The sequence below is a fragment of the Epinephelus moara genome, chromosome 14 (genome assembly GCF_006386435.1).
Source record: "Epinephelus moara isolate mb chromosome 14, YSFRI_EMoa_1.0, whole genome shotgun sequence".
Classification (NCBI taxonomy): Eukaryota; Metazoa; Chordata; class Actinopteri; order Perciformes; family Serranidae; genus Epinephelus; species Epinephelus moara.
The window spans coordinates 4,401,323-4,418,001 of NC_065519.1; the positions used below are offsets into that span (position 1 = coordinate 4,401,323).

At 42.6% G+C, this 16,679-nt stretch overlaps 1 protein-coding gene across 1 annotated transcript in view; it reads right to left on the reverse strand.

Moving 5' to 3' along the window:
- Window positions 1-16,328, reverse strand: part of scfd1 (sec1 family domain containing 1) — a 42,941-nt gene extending 26,613 nt beyond the window's left edge. The window contains exons 1-13 of the mRNA XM_050062293.1: window positions 16,245-16,328; window positions 13,775-13,845; window positions 13,413-13,501; window positions 12,492-12,582; window positions 12,155-12,277; window positions 10,991-11,078; window positions 10,551-10,640; window positions 9,301-9,356; window positions 8,593-8,678; window positions 8,381-8,480; window positions 3,955-4,094; window positions 3,495-3,585; window positions 362-435 (exon numbers count right to left, since the gene is read on the reverse strand). Coding sequence (XP_049918250.1) covers window positions 362-435; window positions 3,495-3,585; window positions 3,955-4,094; window positions 8,381-8,480; window positions 8,593-8,678; window positions 9,301-9,356; window positions 10,551-10,640; window positions 10,991-11,078; window positions 12,155-12,277; window positions 12,492-12,582; window positions 13,413-13,501; window positions 13,775-13,845; window positions 16,245-16,275 — 1,130 coding nt within the window. The 5' untranslated portion in view covers window positions 16,276-16,328. The remainder of the gene's footprint in view (window positions 1-361; window positions 436-3,494; window positions 3,586-3,954; window positions 4,095-8,380; window positions 8,481-8,592; window positions 8,679-9,300; window positions 9,357-10,550; window positions 10,641-10,990; window positions 11,079-12,154; window positions 12,278-12,491; window positions 12,583-13,412; window positions 13,502-13,774; window positions 13,846-16,244) is intronic.
- Window positions 16,329-16,679: the final 351 nt, after the last annotated feature.

Sequence of the window (16,679 nt, forward strand, 5' to 3'; positions counted from 1 at the left end):
ACCTTCGGCGAAGCCTTTTGGCAGGAAACTGTCACTGCACCAAGCTGCATCTGTCGACACCTCGCCCTGCTGCGCCGCCACACCCATCTCAGCACACCTCGGTCTGCCAAACTACCAAACTGAGCGCACCTCGGGTTGCGCTGCTCGAAACTAGCTCTGCGCGGGGTTCGCCACCCTGCGCTGCACCGGGAAACTAGAGCCCAAAAAGTGATCGGTTTGAGTCATATAGTATAATTTCGGAAATGTAATTTGAAGATACATCAATAAACTACTTTGTTTAGAACTGTAAGCAGCATATCCAGTGAAAGCTGAGACAATATTGGTTAATGAAGATCACTGTAGACTCAGTGTGTTCAGTTACCTGACAGCAGAGGTGAGCTTGGCTGTGTTGTCTGACAGCATGCTGATGGCTCCTTCATCCTCCCCCTCTAAACCCTGCAGACACAGAGATCAATGAACAATAACCAAACATGACTACACTGGGATCAACTGGAACCAGTTAGACCTGAACACTGTGGTGGGACCCAGTCACCTCAGATATTAACTCCACATCTCTTCATTATTATCTGTGCCAGGCGTAAGAGTGGAAGGAATTGTGTGAGTGTGAGTGTGTGTGTTTCGGTCTGACAACAGCAAATCTTTCTAACTACTGGACCAATCAGCCTCATATGCTATTGCCTGTTTTATACCATCAATGACTTCTGACTCCTCATAACTGGCCAGTAGGGGCCCAAAGTTTTCCAATAATCATCTCGGCTAAAAACAGCAAGCCTTGCCGCCTGCTGCAGGACACATTTTGGCCTTCATCGTGGCTAAAAAAACTGACATCCACAGAAAACCGTGCTCTCATTTTGAACTGAAGCCTCTGCAGATTAATTCCATACCCGATATGTTAAGACCCACTGAAGATATGCACGATACGAGTTGATATGCCTTGTATGTGGAGTTCCACAAGGGTCAGTGCTAGGTCCAAAGTTATTTATTATCTACATCAATGACATATGTAAAATATCACAAATCCTCAAATTCATCCTTTTTGCAGATGACACAAACATTATTGGTTCAGGTGAAGATTTACAGGAAATATTGGACATTATCACCTCAGAATTCAGCAAAATAAAACACTGGTTTGACAAAAATAAGTTATCTCTAAACTTCAGCAAAACAAAATTCATGATATTTGGTAACAGTAAAATAAATCAACAAGCACGGGTACAGATAGAGGGTGTTGAAACAGAAAGAGTATATGAAACAAAATTCCTTGGGGTGATAATAGACGACAAAATTTCCTGGAAATCTCACATTACATACATCTGCACTAAATTATCGAGAAGCATTTCTGTCATGGCCAAAGCACGTCACTTCCTAGACAACAAGTCATTCCACATCCTGTTCGGTTCACTGATCTTACCATACTTAACTTGCTGCACAGAGGTTTGGGGCAATACATATAAAAGTTCACTACAACCAATATTCATACTGCAAAAACGAGCAATCAGAATAATTCACAAGGTGGACTTTCTAGAACACACTAATCCACTATTTCATAAATCTAAAATATTCAAATTTCATGACATTGTTGAATTTCAAACAGCACAATTTTTGTACAAAATTAGGAATAAATCAGCACCAACCCACTTACAAAACATCTTTTATGAAAGAGAGGGAGGGTATAATTTAAGGGGAAAGTTAAATTTCAAAACTTGCAAGTACCGAACAACTGTGAAAAGATTTTGTATGACAATCAACGGAGTAAGATCATGGAACAGACTGAATGTGGAGCTTCAACAATGTCCAAATATCACCTAGTTTAAAAAGAAATACAAACATATCATTTTTACAAAGTACGGGGAAGAAAGGGTTTAACTCCAAGGGTATGTAGAGATATATAGATATAGACATGTGTATATCGTAATTGCATTTATATCTATTTATATAAAAAAAAAGTACATATTGTGACTGTATGTATAACTATTTATAGATAAGTTATCTGTATTATATTACATAATTGTATATGTTATAATATTATATTATGTACTATATAATATATATATATAATATATTATATTGTAACATTATATCATATAATATTTTCTTACTTTTCTTTCTTATTATATTTATATGTAATTGTATTCATTCATTCATCTTCTAACCGCTTCATCCTCTTGAGGGTCGCGGGGGGGCTGAAGCCTATCCCAGCTGACATCGGGCGAGAGGCAGGGTTCACCCTGGACAGGTCGCCAGACTATCACAGGGCTGACACATAGAGACAAACAACCATTCACGCTCACATTCACACCTGCGGACAATTTAGAGTCACCAATTAAAAGGAAACGAAATATACCCACTTATGCCATTAAAAGTGCTTATCTGGGTATATTTCGTTTCCTTTCAATATTAAGATTATTTAGAAAAGTGTTTGAAGCATTTTTGGGGTTGTTTAATTGATTTAATTTTTTGAAGTGACTGTCCGCGATGCAGATGCAACTGCAACAGTGCGCACCAACGGTTGACAATTCTCATTAAATAGGAGAATACAGTCATCAAGTTAAATAAATTCATATTTAACTTTATCCTTTCAATCAAAATATAATGAATATAGCTTAATACCACGCTAGAAACCCCAATTAAACTATTTTAATGTCTGCAACATTTACAGCCTACATGTTGTCATGGGAGGTTTATTAAAAAAAAAAAAAAAAAAAAAAAAAAAAAAGTCAGGCTTTTTTTCGGGTTCGGGCATGAGAATTCTGAAAACCTGTCGGGCCAGGCTGGGGCTCCACCCCCTCGGGCCAGGCCCGGGCCCAGATCATAGGCCCGTGCAGGGCACTACCTTGTTGTGCTGTAGCCTACAGACAAAGTTAAAAGTCCAGTTATGAACGACATGGATCAAAGATTTGTGGCTATTTCACAAACAGAGCCTGTCAATCTGCTCTGTGCAATGTGCCACGGCTCCGTCAATCAGCTCAGGGGGCCAGTTGGTCACCTGGTGGAGATCTGCACTTACCTGAGTGCACTTTTCTAGTTACCTTACAGGTCATTGAGAAATGATCTTGTAGATCTTAAACATGAAAACTTAGACACGACCTCAGAAACTTGGACATTACCTCAGACAAGCAGATACAATTTTGTGAACTTGTCTATGACCTCTGTGACCTCGTGACTCAGACAAGATTATCTTGGAGACGTGGACAAGACATCAGGGACACACTGCCGACAGGACACGTAAATGACCTTGATGATTCAGAAATGAACTCAGAGACATGACATGGAATTAATCTTGGAGAACTGGACATCCCTTCGGGGATCTGAACATGGCCTTGGAGAAGCAGATTTAAATTGGACTTGAAGATAACTTTGGTGAAGACATGAACGTAGGGACTTGAACCTGAACCCTAAATATGACCTTTGTGACTCAGAAATGACCTCTGACTTGGACTTGACGTGTTGCTAGTCTAACAAAAGACAGCCAGTTGTGTGGGTGAGTGTCTCACCATGATGCTCTTCAGCCGTTTGACCTCGTCCTCCTGTGCTCTGTAGGTGTCCAGCTCCTCCTGGACCGACTCCGCCACCTCTGGAAACGGACTGTAACACAACATGATTTCATCATCATTTCATACTTCCTGATCCAACTTGATTCCTGTCACCAGCTGATCGATCGGTGCATCTCTAGATAAAATAGATCTTTATTTATCTTAAGGGAAATTGCTGTGCGGCAGTTTGCAGAGGAAAAGAAGTGCAAGTAAACAAGTTATAAACAAAAGACGATGAGTAGGATGTAAAAACCACGTATACACAATTACAGAAAAGGTAAAAGGTAAGGTGCAAATCCAAATGAGAGCAGAACTAACTAAACGTCTTGAATTGGATAAAAATCTATATTGGCAAAGTGAATATTGATAAGGATCCAATATTTAAAGCCTGTACCAAAACCCTTCCTCCAGAAGAACTAACCTGCCCTTGTGTTTTTGCCAAAACTTGTCCGCACCAGTCAGGTCATAGGTCTTTCTGTTCTTCTTCTTTGGTCTGGCGCCAGCAGGAGATGGCTCGGCCCCCGCCCCCTCCTCCATCACCACCCTGTTCAGCTGGTAGTCCTGGTGGACACAGAGAACACACATACACACATATTCACAAAGATCTGCTGTCAGGTGATCTTTGAAGTTTGGCTTCACTGGTTGTTTTGGCAGGCTGCAGCTCAGCTCTGCCAGTACCTGTAAGGAGCTCATCCATTTTTTTTTTGTATTATAAATTGTTTTTCCTGCGTTTAATGATCTAAATCAGCTCTTTAAGTCTTTTGAATGCTCTGAATCCAAAGTGAAACCACCAAGAAAAACCAAAGACGTCATCATCTAACTTAAGTTTACAGTCCTAAAATCCTAGACCTGATTCTGAGACACGTAATGAATATAAAACCTGATCCAGTACCAGATGAAGATGAAGCCCTGCTGTGTTAAAGATATCTGGGACGGAGTCCAGACCAAAGACAGCACATCACTACTAATTACACCACAGTGGATCCTGACGGAGGCCGACGGGGAACAGATCCTCAGCAGCAGATCATAATATCGCTGTTGCCATGGAAACGGCGGAGGGATGAGAGGGGAGATTTAGTGTCGGGATCTCATCCCCTGCCGGGTGGTAGACGGCTGTGTTCAGACTCTGACATGTTTATAGGAAAGAAAGGAAGGAGAGGGGGAGAGCGCTGCCATCTGGCCCGGCCGTCGCACAGGGAGCTTCAACAGAAACCAGATCAGATTCTGGATCCTGGACAACTGAACAGAGAGGCTTTTTAAAAGATGTTAAAAAAAGAATATTAAAGTGGAGCGACGTTATTTCACCTGTTTCCAAAACAAATGTCTGAAGTGTCATTTTCTTGACTGTGCTGCAGCGACATGTCTCCCTCTGACCTGCTTTAAACTGCTGACGGTCATTTCTAAACTCCTAAAACAAGGAAGTATTCAAACTTCTGTTAAAAAAAGTTTGCTGCCCCAGATTTTGCTGTTGGCCAGTCAGATGTGTGAGAGGACTCCTCTATATGTCTGAATGGTCTCTGATGCCTTTAGGTTGCAGAAAGTCTTCTTCACAAACAGATGTTATTCAGTACGAGGGACTGTTTTGTACATGGAGAACAAAACACTGTACAATGGTTCAACCACACTGATAACTGAAAGAGACAAAGATCCCTCTGAGCAACAGTTGAGTAAGAGGAGAGGAAATCAGCAGTTACTGGTAAAAGAATCTGGAAGTTTAGCATCAAAATGTGTGCAGATTTAAACACGAACAGGTTCCTGTTTCACAATAATGCCTCTAACAAGCTGGAACAATACAAACAGAAGGTTAGTCGAGGGCTAGCACTGTTAAAGTATCGGCTGAACATACTATGGACTGACAAATCACAATTTAAACCTCTTCAATCGAACCACTGAATCGACTGCAGAGGACTAACTCAATATTTAGAGCCCAGTTGCTCCTCTGTGGTTCAATAATGATCGAGGGTCACTGAAAACAAATTCAACATCCAAGTTCACACAGTCTCCCCGGTCATGAGACAGTCAGTATGTGTACATGCACAGTTAAGTCGAGCCACAGTTACAGCTGGACGAGGACATCTAACTGGCCTACTGTCCTTGTCCCAGTATACAAGCACGGGAGGGGAATCCATTTATTGAGTCAAGTATGTGCGACTCCTCTACGATAGGTGGAGATATGCCCCCTTTCAGCTTGTTAGTATTGGACCTTTTTCCTGTTGACCTATTATGTCACAGACCAAACAATGGACAAACAAGTTAGCTACAGTTAGCTAGCAGCTAACTGGTACCATGGTGGACAACTTTACAGCTCTGTACATTTGGTCCGTCCAAAAAGTCACGGCTCTGGATGTAGATTTCTCCATGTTGTTACCGGCTTCTTCTTCTGTTACTCATTTAATGCCATTCGACTTCCGGGTCAAAGCCCGGGGTGGAAACTGTGGAGCATGCTCATAGCGCCTCGGCCAGTTTGGGTCCAATTGACTGTATACATGCAGGAGGAATTCAACTCCCAAACTCATTATCTGGGTGTGTTAGTCCGACTTTGAGAAATTAGATTTAGTACGATTTCAGTTGGACCAACATGTTCACGTGGATTCTAAAAGTCTGGTTTTCGTTGGACTGACACAATAAATCTATTTTGTCTAATGTCATGTAAACGTGTGGAGACATTGACTCATTTCACTCTTCTTCTTTTCAAATGTCAAGAAAACACCTGCTGTCTGAGTTAAACTGATTTTATCCCAGTTACCAGTTATCATTGAAGGAAAGAAAAAAAACATCAATACAACTGATCTTCTCCAAGATTCGCCACCTTAACATGGCGGAGGGGTTTGCGTGCCCATGTGAACCTGGGAGCTGTGTTGTCCGGGGCTAACAGCCCCTGGTAGGGTCTCCCAAGGCCAAGTAGTCCAAGGGGAGGGGCCGGACTAAGTGCGATTCAAGAAGACCTTGATAAAACAGACTTTTCAGACCTTGAGTACCCCTGGACTGGCTCTGGGGGCGTCAAATGTCAACTCTCTGGTGGGGAAGGAGCCGGAGCTGGTGCGGGAGGTGGAGCAGTACCGACTAGATATAGTTGGGCTCACCTCCACAGGCAGCACTGGTTCTGGAACCAAACTCCTGGAGAGGAGCTGGACTCTGAGGAGTTGCCCAGGGTGAGGGGCACCGGTGAGTGTGGAGATTCTCACAAGCCCCCGGCTGAGCACTGCTGTGTTGGGTTCTCCCCGGAGAAGGAGAGGGCCACTTCGATGTGACTGCGGGTCGCTAAGAGAAGGTCTCTTGCTGTTGTTTGCGCGTACACACTGAACAGCAGCGTGGAGTACCCAGTCTTCTTAGAGTCTCTGGGTGGTGTCCTGGAAGGCGTGCCAGCTGGGGACTCTATATTTCTTCTGGGGGACTTCAAAGGTCACATGGGCAATGATGGAGAAACCTGGAGGGGGGTGATTGGGAGGAACAGCCTGCCTGACCTGAACCTGAGTGGTAGTTTGTTGTTGGACTTCTGTGCTAGTCATAGACTGGCCATGACGAACACCATGTTCGAGCACAGGGAGGTTCATAAGTGTAGCTGGTACCAGAACACGCTAGGCCAAAGATTGATGATCAATTTTGTGGTTGTATCATCAGATATTTGGCTGTGTGTCTTGGATACTGGGGTGAAGACGGGAGCAGAGCTGTCAACTGATCACCACCTGGTGGTAGTTTGGATCAGATGGCGGGGGAGGCTGCTGGACAGACCTGGTAAACCCAAATGTGTAGTGAGGGTGAACTGGGAACGTCTGGTCTTCGACTCCCACCTCCAGAGGAATTTCTACCGCGGGTCTTTACAGTCACAGATGTCAGATTTCGTCACTACAGCTGGTGTTATTATGTGTCAGGTAGATATTTAATTAACAGGTAGCTGCATAGAGATCAGACTTGGTATCAGCAGATATCCAACATTAAATGACTTGGATTGTGGATCCTGATGATGTTGTTATCACTTATGTTTTTACAAATTATTAACAGTATTAGTCCTGTGATCATGTAGCGGCCCATCCAGGGTGTACACCGCCTCTCGCACAGTGTCAGCTGGGATCGGCTCCAGCCCCCCCGTGGCCCTGAACAGGATAAGCTGTTAGAGACAACAGATGGACGGATGGATGGAAATATTGGTTTTAAAAATCCAGACAGTTTGTTCCTTTACAGGAAAATTAGTCCTGAAGGATGAATATGACACTAAAGGACTTGTTAAGATGTTTTCATGCTGCATTTGCCAAATTTTGCTCTATCGGTGCCAGTAGCTGTGTGTGTGTGTGTGTGTGTGCTGATGACGTGTTACATAACACATCCATGTAACTCTACATTCCAGAGCTGTCAGTATTAACCTCAGCACCTCAGTAGCTGACAGCACTCTGGCTCTGTGTGAATATATGTGTGTGTGTGTGTGTGTGTGTGTGTGTGTGTGTACACCTTTGGGGATCCCTGAGACACACACATGCTGCTGTTCTGGGGTGGAAACTGTGGAGCATGCTCAGAGCGCCTCAGCCAGTTTGGGTCTGATTGGCTGTATACATGCAGGAGGAATTCAACTCCCAGTCGCATTATCTGGTGTGTTAGTCCGACTTTGAGAAATTTAATTTTAACATAAATTTTAACATAAATTTAACATGATTTCAGTCGGACTAACATGTTTACATGGATTTCAAAAGTCTGGTTTTCGTCAGACTGTCACAATAAATCAATTTTAAATACCAATATAATAGCCTACATTTAAACAGCAGCACAACACTTCAAATTCAATAACTTGTTCTCTTACACATCAACACAAAATGTGCACGAGCTCATTCTGAGACAGATGACTGACAGCTCACCAGGACATCATGGATCAGCGCCTGATAGGTCCAGGTGTGATGGAGGGGCGTGGCCATGTCCGAGTTACGATCTGCCAGGACGAACAGAGGCCTCTGGAAACTGGAGAAGAGAAAGGATCACTACAGCACTGCATTGTGGGAAGTGGAATTTCCCATGACCTCACACTGTTTCAGTTTTATCCTTCATGACAGACAGTTAACACGTCGTTTACCTGAACTGTCCGGTGGCCATGTTGTCTCCGGTGAAGAGGCTGTTTCTGGCATCCCGCAGGTTCTCACGCAGCTTCTTATCCAACTTCTACAACACAAACACACAAACACTTCAGACTTCTTCCAACACAAAGGGTTTTAACCCTAAAACTGTTGCATCACCGCATGAGCAGATTTGACTATTGGAATGATCCATAGATCCTATACTTCCATCATAATGTTTTAGGCCCTTAAACACTTTATTTATTACATATTTGCTACATAACTTGACGCACAGTGCTGAGCATCTCATATTGATCTTCAGCTTTCAGATGATGTAAACGACTTCTATGAGGCATCTACTGCTGACCTGCTGTCTTCCCATTAAGTTCCCCTGACAGTCCAACTCTGTCCCCAGAAACCTAAAATCACTCAGAGATATTAAAGACAAAGCTGCTGTGTCATAAAAGGGACATAAATATCCTCATGTCTACCAACCCTAGACTAGTAAGAGCAATAAGTCATCTGGTAAAATGTTGAGAAAACAGTCGTTGATTAGATTTCTCAACAAAAATTGTTTGTTCGCTTTGTGAAGACAATTTTGTAGCTGTTGAGACTTTTGGATGAAACCAAGGGTGTTAAAACTACAAACATGTCCGCTTGTATCACCCATGAACAGTTCAATTTAAAATAATAGAAAGAAGTTTTCATGAACTTCAGAGTGAACTCACCACTGCGACCATCTCTGCTGCGTTTCCCCGGGGACAGCGAATGATCGGCACCGCACCTGATCAACAACAAAAACAACAACAGCAACAACACAAACTTTAAAAACAGCCTCATCCTGTTACACACATGAAAATATTACAGACAACAAAACAACCTGAAGGACTCCTGCGTGTTTTATCATCCATAAACTAAATGAGAGATTATTTTTTTAATCAGTCTGATCACTGTGACAGAGAGCTACTGAAGATGTAAGGGAACACTTCCACCTTGTGGACAGAAACAGAATCACACTGAGAAACTGATTAGATCAGGATTAAAAATAATCTGTTACTAAGAAAGAGACAGGTTCAATTCTGCCACAGTTTATTGCACACTACTGAAGCTGCTCCTCTTTTTGGAACCACTGCAGAGTCTGTAATAATTTCGCCTTCAGAGATTGGAGACTGCCCTGTGCTCCAGGCTCAACAGACGAGAGTCTCTTTTTAGACAAATGCATTTTGTAAGAAACAGTCGAGGTGATTTAAAGCGAGCCAGGTGAGCGTGCTCGTTTAAAGTTAGTAACCAATAAAAACTTCACACAGCCACAGATCAGGACAGAATAACCTTATCTGGGAACATGGAGTGACTTTCAAGGGAATACTCTTTGGGTTAAATGCAAGGACACCCTCAGAATCTCTGGTCAGCATACACAGTGTTACACTCTTTGATGGATCTCCTCGATCGAGGAGAATCACAGCTCAACACACAGTCTCCTGAGGTCTTCGATACAATATCATAACAACAACATCTTATTAAAAATTATAACAGTATTATCATGAACAATATATGTGAAAGAGTGTCACGTCTCTCTTTTGATCTCCTTCTTCTATATATATTCTATTCTTTGTGTCAGTGGCGGGGGGGCATACGAAAACGCTGAAGTACATTCTGCCGTTCAAGCAACAGCCTGCAAAATTGGAGCTGAGAGATGAGCAGGGAGATCTGAGCGCTGTTAAGATGGAGGCAAGTTTACCACAGTCCATTTACTCCTACAACCCACATTGTTATGATACATAGCTGGATGAAAATTGGCAAAGTATCACTTTAAAATAAACAGAAGTATCTGCCAACAGAGCAGGAACATTTCCACCCCCTTAGATTTTTTAAAACCAGTAAAAATATCTAGTTTCATCTTAAAACTGACTAAAAACAAGCACATTTGTCTGGACATGTTAAATCCACACTGCAGATATCAGAGGAGCTAGAGACTCACCCAGAGTGACGAAGAAACAAAAGAGACTGTCCACGATGGTGTCCATGATGGCCTCCATGTCTGTGTCCTGGATGTCTGCTCTGTTGATGGCTGCAGGTGAGACACACATTTAATTCAAATCATGTCATGACCCCATCTTAGAGCACTGACTAGATACAAACACTAACTTTTTTTTTTTTTTTAAGTAATTTGGATTCAAAACAACCAATCACAAGCCTCCAGGACTTGTAAAGAAAAGGTCATGTGACTCAGGTGTAGCTTGTTTATTGGACGGAGTTGTGGTGATGTTTGCAAAGCATTATAGACCGACTGTCACTTCTTCTACGAGAATAAAAACAAGGTATGAAGAGAGACAATTTGTTTCGTTGTGTTGGGCTTTTTAGTGCACCTCCCTTTACCAATAATTTGTGTGTGTGTGTGTGTGTGTGTGTGTGTGTTACCGTGGTAGGAGATGAGCTCCTTGTTCTGATGGCAGAGGGTGAACATGTCGTCTTCCAGAGTGATGAAGTTCAGGTACTGATCATAAACCTGAGACACACACACCACAGAGTCATCAAACAGTGCTCCCAACACTGTCACTGCACTGTCTCAGAGTGGGGGTGGACACAATAATGGAAACACCTGACTTCAAAATAAAAACTCTACAGAAACCCTTCTGTGATTCAGCTGTGCGTCGTTTCTGCAGCTGGACAGAGGATGGAGAGGACAAACAAACAACTCTATCACTGCCGTCTTCAGTGTGACAAAATCAGAGGTCAACTTATCTGCCCATCAGAATAATGATGTAGCACCTGCATCTCTCTTGGCCCACCGTATCGTTCTACTTAACTGGAAATTGACGATGATGAGCATCAGAGTGGGAGATATTAACTGTAACCCTGCACCTTTTCCTCTCAATTAAAAATAAAAAAATAATCACACAACACTATACTAATTCACAAAAGAGATTAAATAACAGAATAATCGGATATGTAATTCTAAATTTTCCCTTCCTTTCTAAATCAAAGGAGCTCTAGTGCTTCACACAGTAGTATTAATTTACACTTGTTTCAAGTTTTCAGCTGCATTTATTAAAATAAAATTATTCCTGGCAGGTAATATTCACTCCCTCCAGGACTTGTTTTTGGGACTGCTACAGCCTGAGATGTTGATTTCACAGCAGCTTTTCTTAAAAATTGTGATGCTTGTTGCACACAAGTGTCACAATGACATTCTGGGGACAACGGAAAACGAGGGATCACCGACGATCAGCTGCTGCTGTTAGACGCGGCACTAGAGGACCGTCTCTGTGAGCTGCTCTCCTCCTGCTCTCTCTGCCCAGTTAGCACAAGCTAACACATCACGTGTTCTCATTACTGCTCATCATATTTAGCTGCTTGGGCAGAAGCTCCGCAGCAGTAGCCTCGTGATAAACAGAGAGAGTGGCTGAGCAAGTCAACATGAAAGTTGCGGTGATTGGACAAAATTGCAAAGTCGCGCAGAATTCACGAAACTTGAATCTAATCAATTCCAATGTTCCAATGTTGCTACTAAGTAGAATCATACACAGTATAATGTAATAAAAACAAATCAGACTATAGAAGGATAAGAGTAACCATGGTAACCTTGGTGACTTGGTTGACAGCGTTAGCAGCCAGAGCGGCGCTGGCGATGTCCTCCAGTTTACTTCTGCTGATGGCAGAGATGAAGTTCAGGTAGTACGACTCATACAGCTGGTTCCTCAGGTCCTACGCACACACACGCACGCACACACACACACACAGATAAATCATTACCTCTATTGATTATAAATTAGCTTGACAGAATGAATGCTAACATGCTAAACAGCGTGCTGATGCTGATGTGCAGCTGGAAAGCAGAGATCCAAAAAGAGAGATGATCATTTATTTTGATGGCTGTGTGTGTGTGTGTGTGTGTGTGTGCATGCGTGTGTGTGTCTACCTGACATATCCTGTCGATGTTCTCCTCTGTGGGCATGATGAAGTAGACGGCGGGGACATCTGGGATCGGATCTCTGTCCGAGTGAAGCAAACTGAAACACACACACACACACACACACACACACACACGCACACACACACAAGCTCATTTTAACACGCTTCTTTAATGACAGCTGTAAATGATCAACAGAGTCAACTTTCTGAGGACTTTTTTTTCAGGAGCTGTTGAACGGTTAAAACTAGGGCTGTTAATCGTTTTAAAATATCCAATAGTGATTAATCAGATAACTGTCCATAGTTAACTTGCAATTATTTTATAATTACTCACACACTTTTTTATCTGTTGTAAATGTACCTCTAAGGGATATTTTTCAAGTTTTTAATACTCTCATCAACATGGGAGTGGACAAATTTACTTGCTTTATGCAAATGTATGTTTATTATTATTGCAAAAATCCCAAACCATGACAAATACTGTCCAGAATATTCTCCAGAATAACCTTAAACACACTGCATGCTTAAAAAATATGCTGAAAGCAAACCACGGCAAACTCAAGCCCAACAAGCAGCGACAGATGAACATATTGACCATATTTAACATTACTCAGTAATACTAACACAGTGTAGTGTCCAACTTTACACTTGTAAAGGTTAACTAAACATCCTGTTTTATTTAAGCAGCTTGACTCTGGTAACTCAATTCATGTTGACAGTAACTGCAAATAACTTTGGTCTTGTTGAGAGAACCATCTGTCAGAGCTTTGACGCTGAAGTTCGCTCAAAAGACCTCTTTCTTTAGCTATTTCTGCTACTGCTGCATTGCTTCCTGATTTCCCAAACTACGGGGTGGGCTGAGGGTCATCATTACAGAATGCACATGCATTAGGTGCCTTGTTTTTTTGCAGACGTGTGTGTCTCTTACAGGTGCAGCGTGATGCCCATGTCTCTCAGTTCTTTGACAGACAGCAGAGGGGAGATGATGTCTTGACCGAACCTGTCGTATATCAACACCTGCACACACAGAGACAGAAGGACAAAGGACACATGATACAACCAATCCCATAACTTCATTTTAAACATAGATAGAGACAGAAACCTGACAGAGTAAACAGCTGCAGTGTTTGGTTGCAATGGTTCAGGGACATCCCAAAATGTTAGAGATGCTTTATTAAAGTGAACGGCTCATTCTATTCGCTCTTACCTGAAGAGTTTAATTACATAATATGTAACATGTATTTTATTTAACTTGACAGTTATTATGAGTGTGTTGTTGCGGTGTGTTACCTTCCATACTGGCTCAGCTGCTGTGTTCTTCAGAGGAGGAGCGTTGAAGTTCAGCATTCGCTTCAGAGCGACTGCAGGTACAAACAAACACAAACTGTTTACAGCCAGAGAAACAAACAACATGAGGGTGAAGAACTATTCCTTTAATATCCTGTGTATTTCTCTGCTGAGGTTGGATGTTCTGTTGTCATATTTTGGGTTTTAGGTTTGTTCACATTCTAGACGCAGAGACCACCAGAAAGCCCCAAATTCCCTTTGTGGTTTGCTGTTTTTTGGTAATTCAGTGACCATCTCTGAAGTACAGGTCCTGCATTATTACCTGATGTCATGGTTGAATCTGACAGACAGGGTCTGTGTCAAGATCCAGTTTCATTAGTGGCCAGAAAGCAAGTTGTTGCTCCGAGGGCCCCAAAAACAACATTTTTAAAAAGTTGTCCCAATGGTTGAATAAAAGTTCCCTCTGCTCAATGTTCCCCAACCCTATGTTCCCTCATAGGACTGTTTCCAACAATGAGGGAACACAGGGCCAAGGGAACATAGAGCTGTTTCCAACAATGAGGGAACACAGGGCCAAGGGAACATAGAGCTGTTTCCATCAATGAGGAAACACAGGGCCAAGGGAACATAGAGCTGTTTCCAACAATGAGGAAACACAGGGCCAAGGGAACATATAGCGGTTTCCATCAATGAGGGAACACAGGGCCAAGGGAACATACAGCTGTTTCCAACAATGAGGGAACACAGGGCCAAGGGAACATAGAGCTGTTTCTAACAATGAGGGAACACAGGGCCAAGGGAAAAGGGAACATAGAGCTGTTTCCAACAATGAGGAAACACAGGGCCAAGGGAACACAGCTTTGTTTCCATCAATGAGGAAACACAGGGCCAAGGGAACATAGAGCTGTTTCCAACAATGAGGGAACACAGGGCCAAGGGAACATAGAGCTATTTCCATCAACGAGGGAACACAGCTTTGTTTCCATCATTGAGGGAACACAGGGCCAAGGGAACATAGAGCTGTTTCCATCAATGAGGGAACATAGGGCCAAGGGAACATAGAGCTGTTTCCAACAATGAGGGAACATAGGACTGTTGCCAACAAAGACAGAACATGGGCTAAGGGAACACAGGACTGTATAACAACGAGGGAACATATGACAGCGTGAACACAGGATTTTTTCAATAGGGGAAAATAGGACTAAGGTAAGATATGGTTTCCAGCAATGAATGAACATATAAGTTAGGGAACATAGGCCCTTTCCCAAATTTGAAAATGTCTTTGAGGGAACAGGGATATTTCCAACAGTGAGGGAACACAGGGCTGAGTGACCATAGCAGCTGTTGCCAACAAAGAGGCAACACAGAGCTGTTTCCAGCAATGAGGGAACATAAGACTTAGATAACATATGGTTGTTCCTAACAATGAGGGAACATGTGACTGAGGGAATAGAGGACTGTTTCCAACAGCGTGGGAACACAGGACTGAGGAAACATAGGGCTGTTTCCCACAATGAGAGAACATATAACAGGGGACAAATTTGAAAATGTCTTTGAGGGAACATATGGTTCTTACAGTGAGGGAACATAGGGCTGAGGGTTTGCAAGTGAGGACCCCACACTCTGCTCTACATGCTGGTATATTAACCTCTTATTATTATATTAAGTACAGATGTTGGTGATTGTGGTCCTGGTATCACTTGGTATAAGACTGAAACCACATGTTGTGCTGTCACACACCCACACTACAGCAGATCTGTCAAACCTGGGGCGAAAGCAGAAGTATTTGAACCTACTGACAGGTGTGGTTGAATGAAGAGAGAATGTCTCTTCAACATGTCTAAACTTACAAATAATCATCTTTAATCTTTTACAGATTTCATTGAGTAAGAATATCTCCTGACATGTGTTCTCTCTCAGTCACAGTGTGGTGTCCTGTGATATTTGTTGTCCTAAAAGTACATCATTCAATTTTAAGTGTAGTGACATCACAACAAAACCTTCACCACATGTTTTCGTGTTTAAATGAGGGATAATTTAGTTTCTACCAGAGACACTGAAGCTCTAAAACACTCACACTAAAGTCACTTTAAGAAACACAATGATTTCTTCACCGGTAGCAACAGGCTAGCTTCACCTAGCTAGCTAACAGTAGCATTAGAACCTAACAGTACAGCTAGCTAACAAGCTAAGCTGCTAGTTAACTCATTAGTTAACAGCTTGTTGAGTTAATTAATCTGTATATAGGGGAGGACTGTGAGGAGTGTCTGTATCGGTAGTCAAATCAGTTTGAGCCCAACTAGCGGCACCTTCGGGACGCAGAGTGGTCAGTTAGCTTGTTAGCAGCCGGACAGTCCTGTATTAACCTCTCCTGTCAGACTCCGGGTCATTAAACGCTCCTCCGCCGGTTACCGTCGCTGTCCGCCGCTGAAATATAACCGTTAACCAGTTAAATTAAATCAGTTTGACCAACCTGTCTGCTTCTCCCTGACAGACGCCGCCATGTTGGATGTTGATGGTGGTGACGGAGCGCCCGATGACGTGGCGGCAGCCCGTCAGAGAGGAGGAATGAGAGAAGAGGTCTCACTCCGAAGCTGTTTCCAGAAACCAACAAGGACGTAAAAAGAAAGAGGTCTCACTCTGCCAGTGTAGGAGAAGTCAACAGATTCACCAAACGTTATCAAAGTCTGCTCTTACCCAGGTGAGCTGACAGGTGAATCTCACTTTATCATAAATAATCTATTAACATAAGTAACGCTCCCTAAACACCATATAAGGACAGGTGTGGTGCCATGTGGAAAAACTCACGAGCCAGAATTGGAGAAGTGCAACCAAAAAAAGGCTGCAAGAACTTCTGCGGTTACTTACTGTTAGATAAACTCAAACAAAGTATGGTTTAATAGTGTTT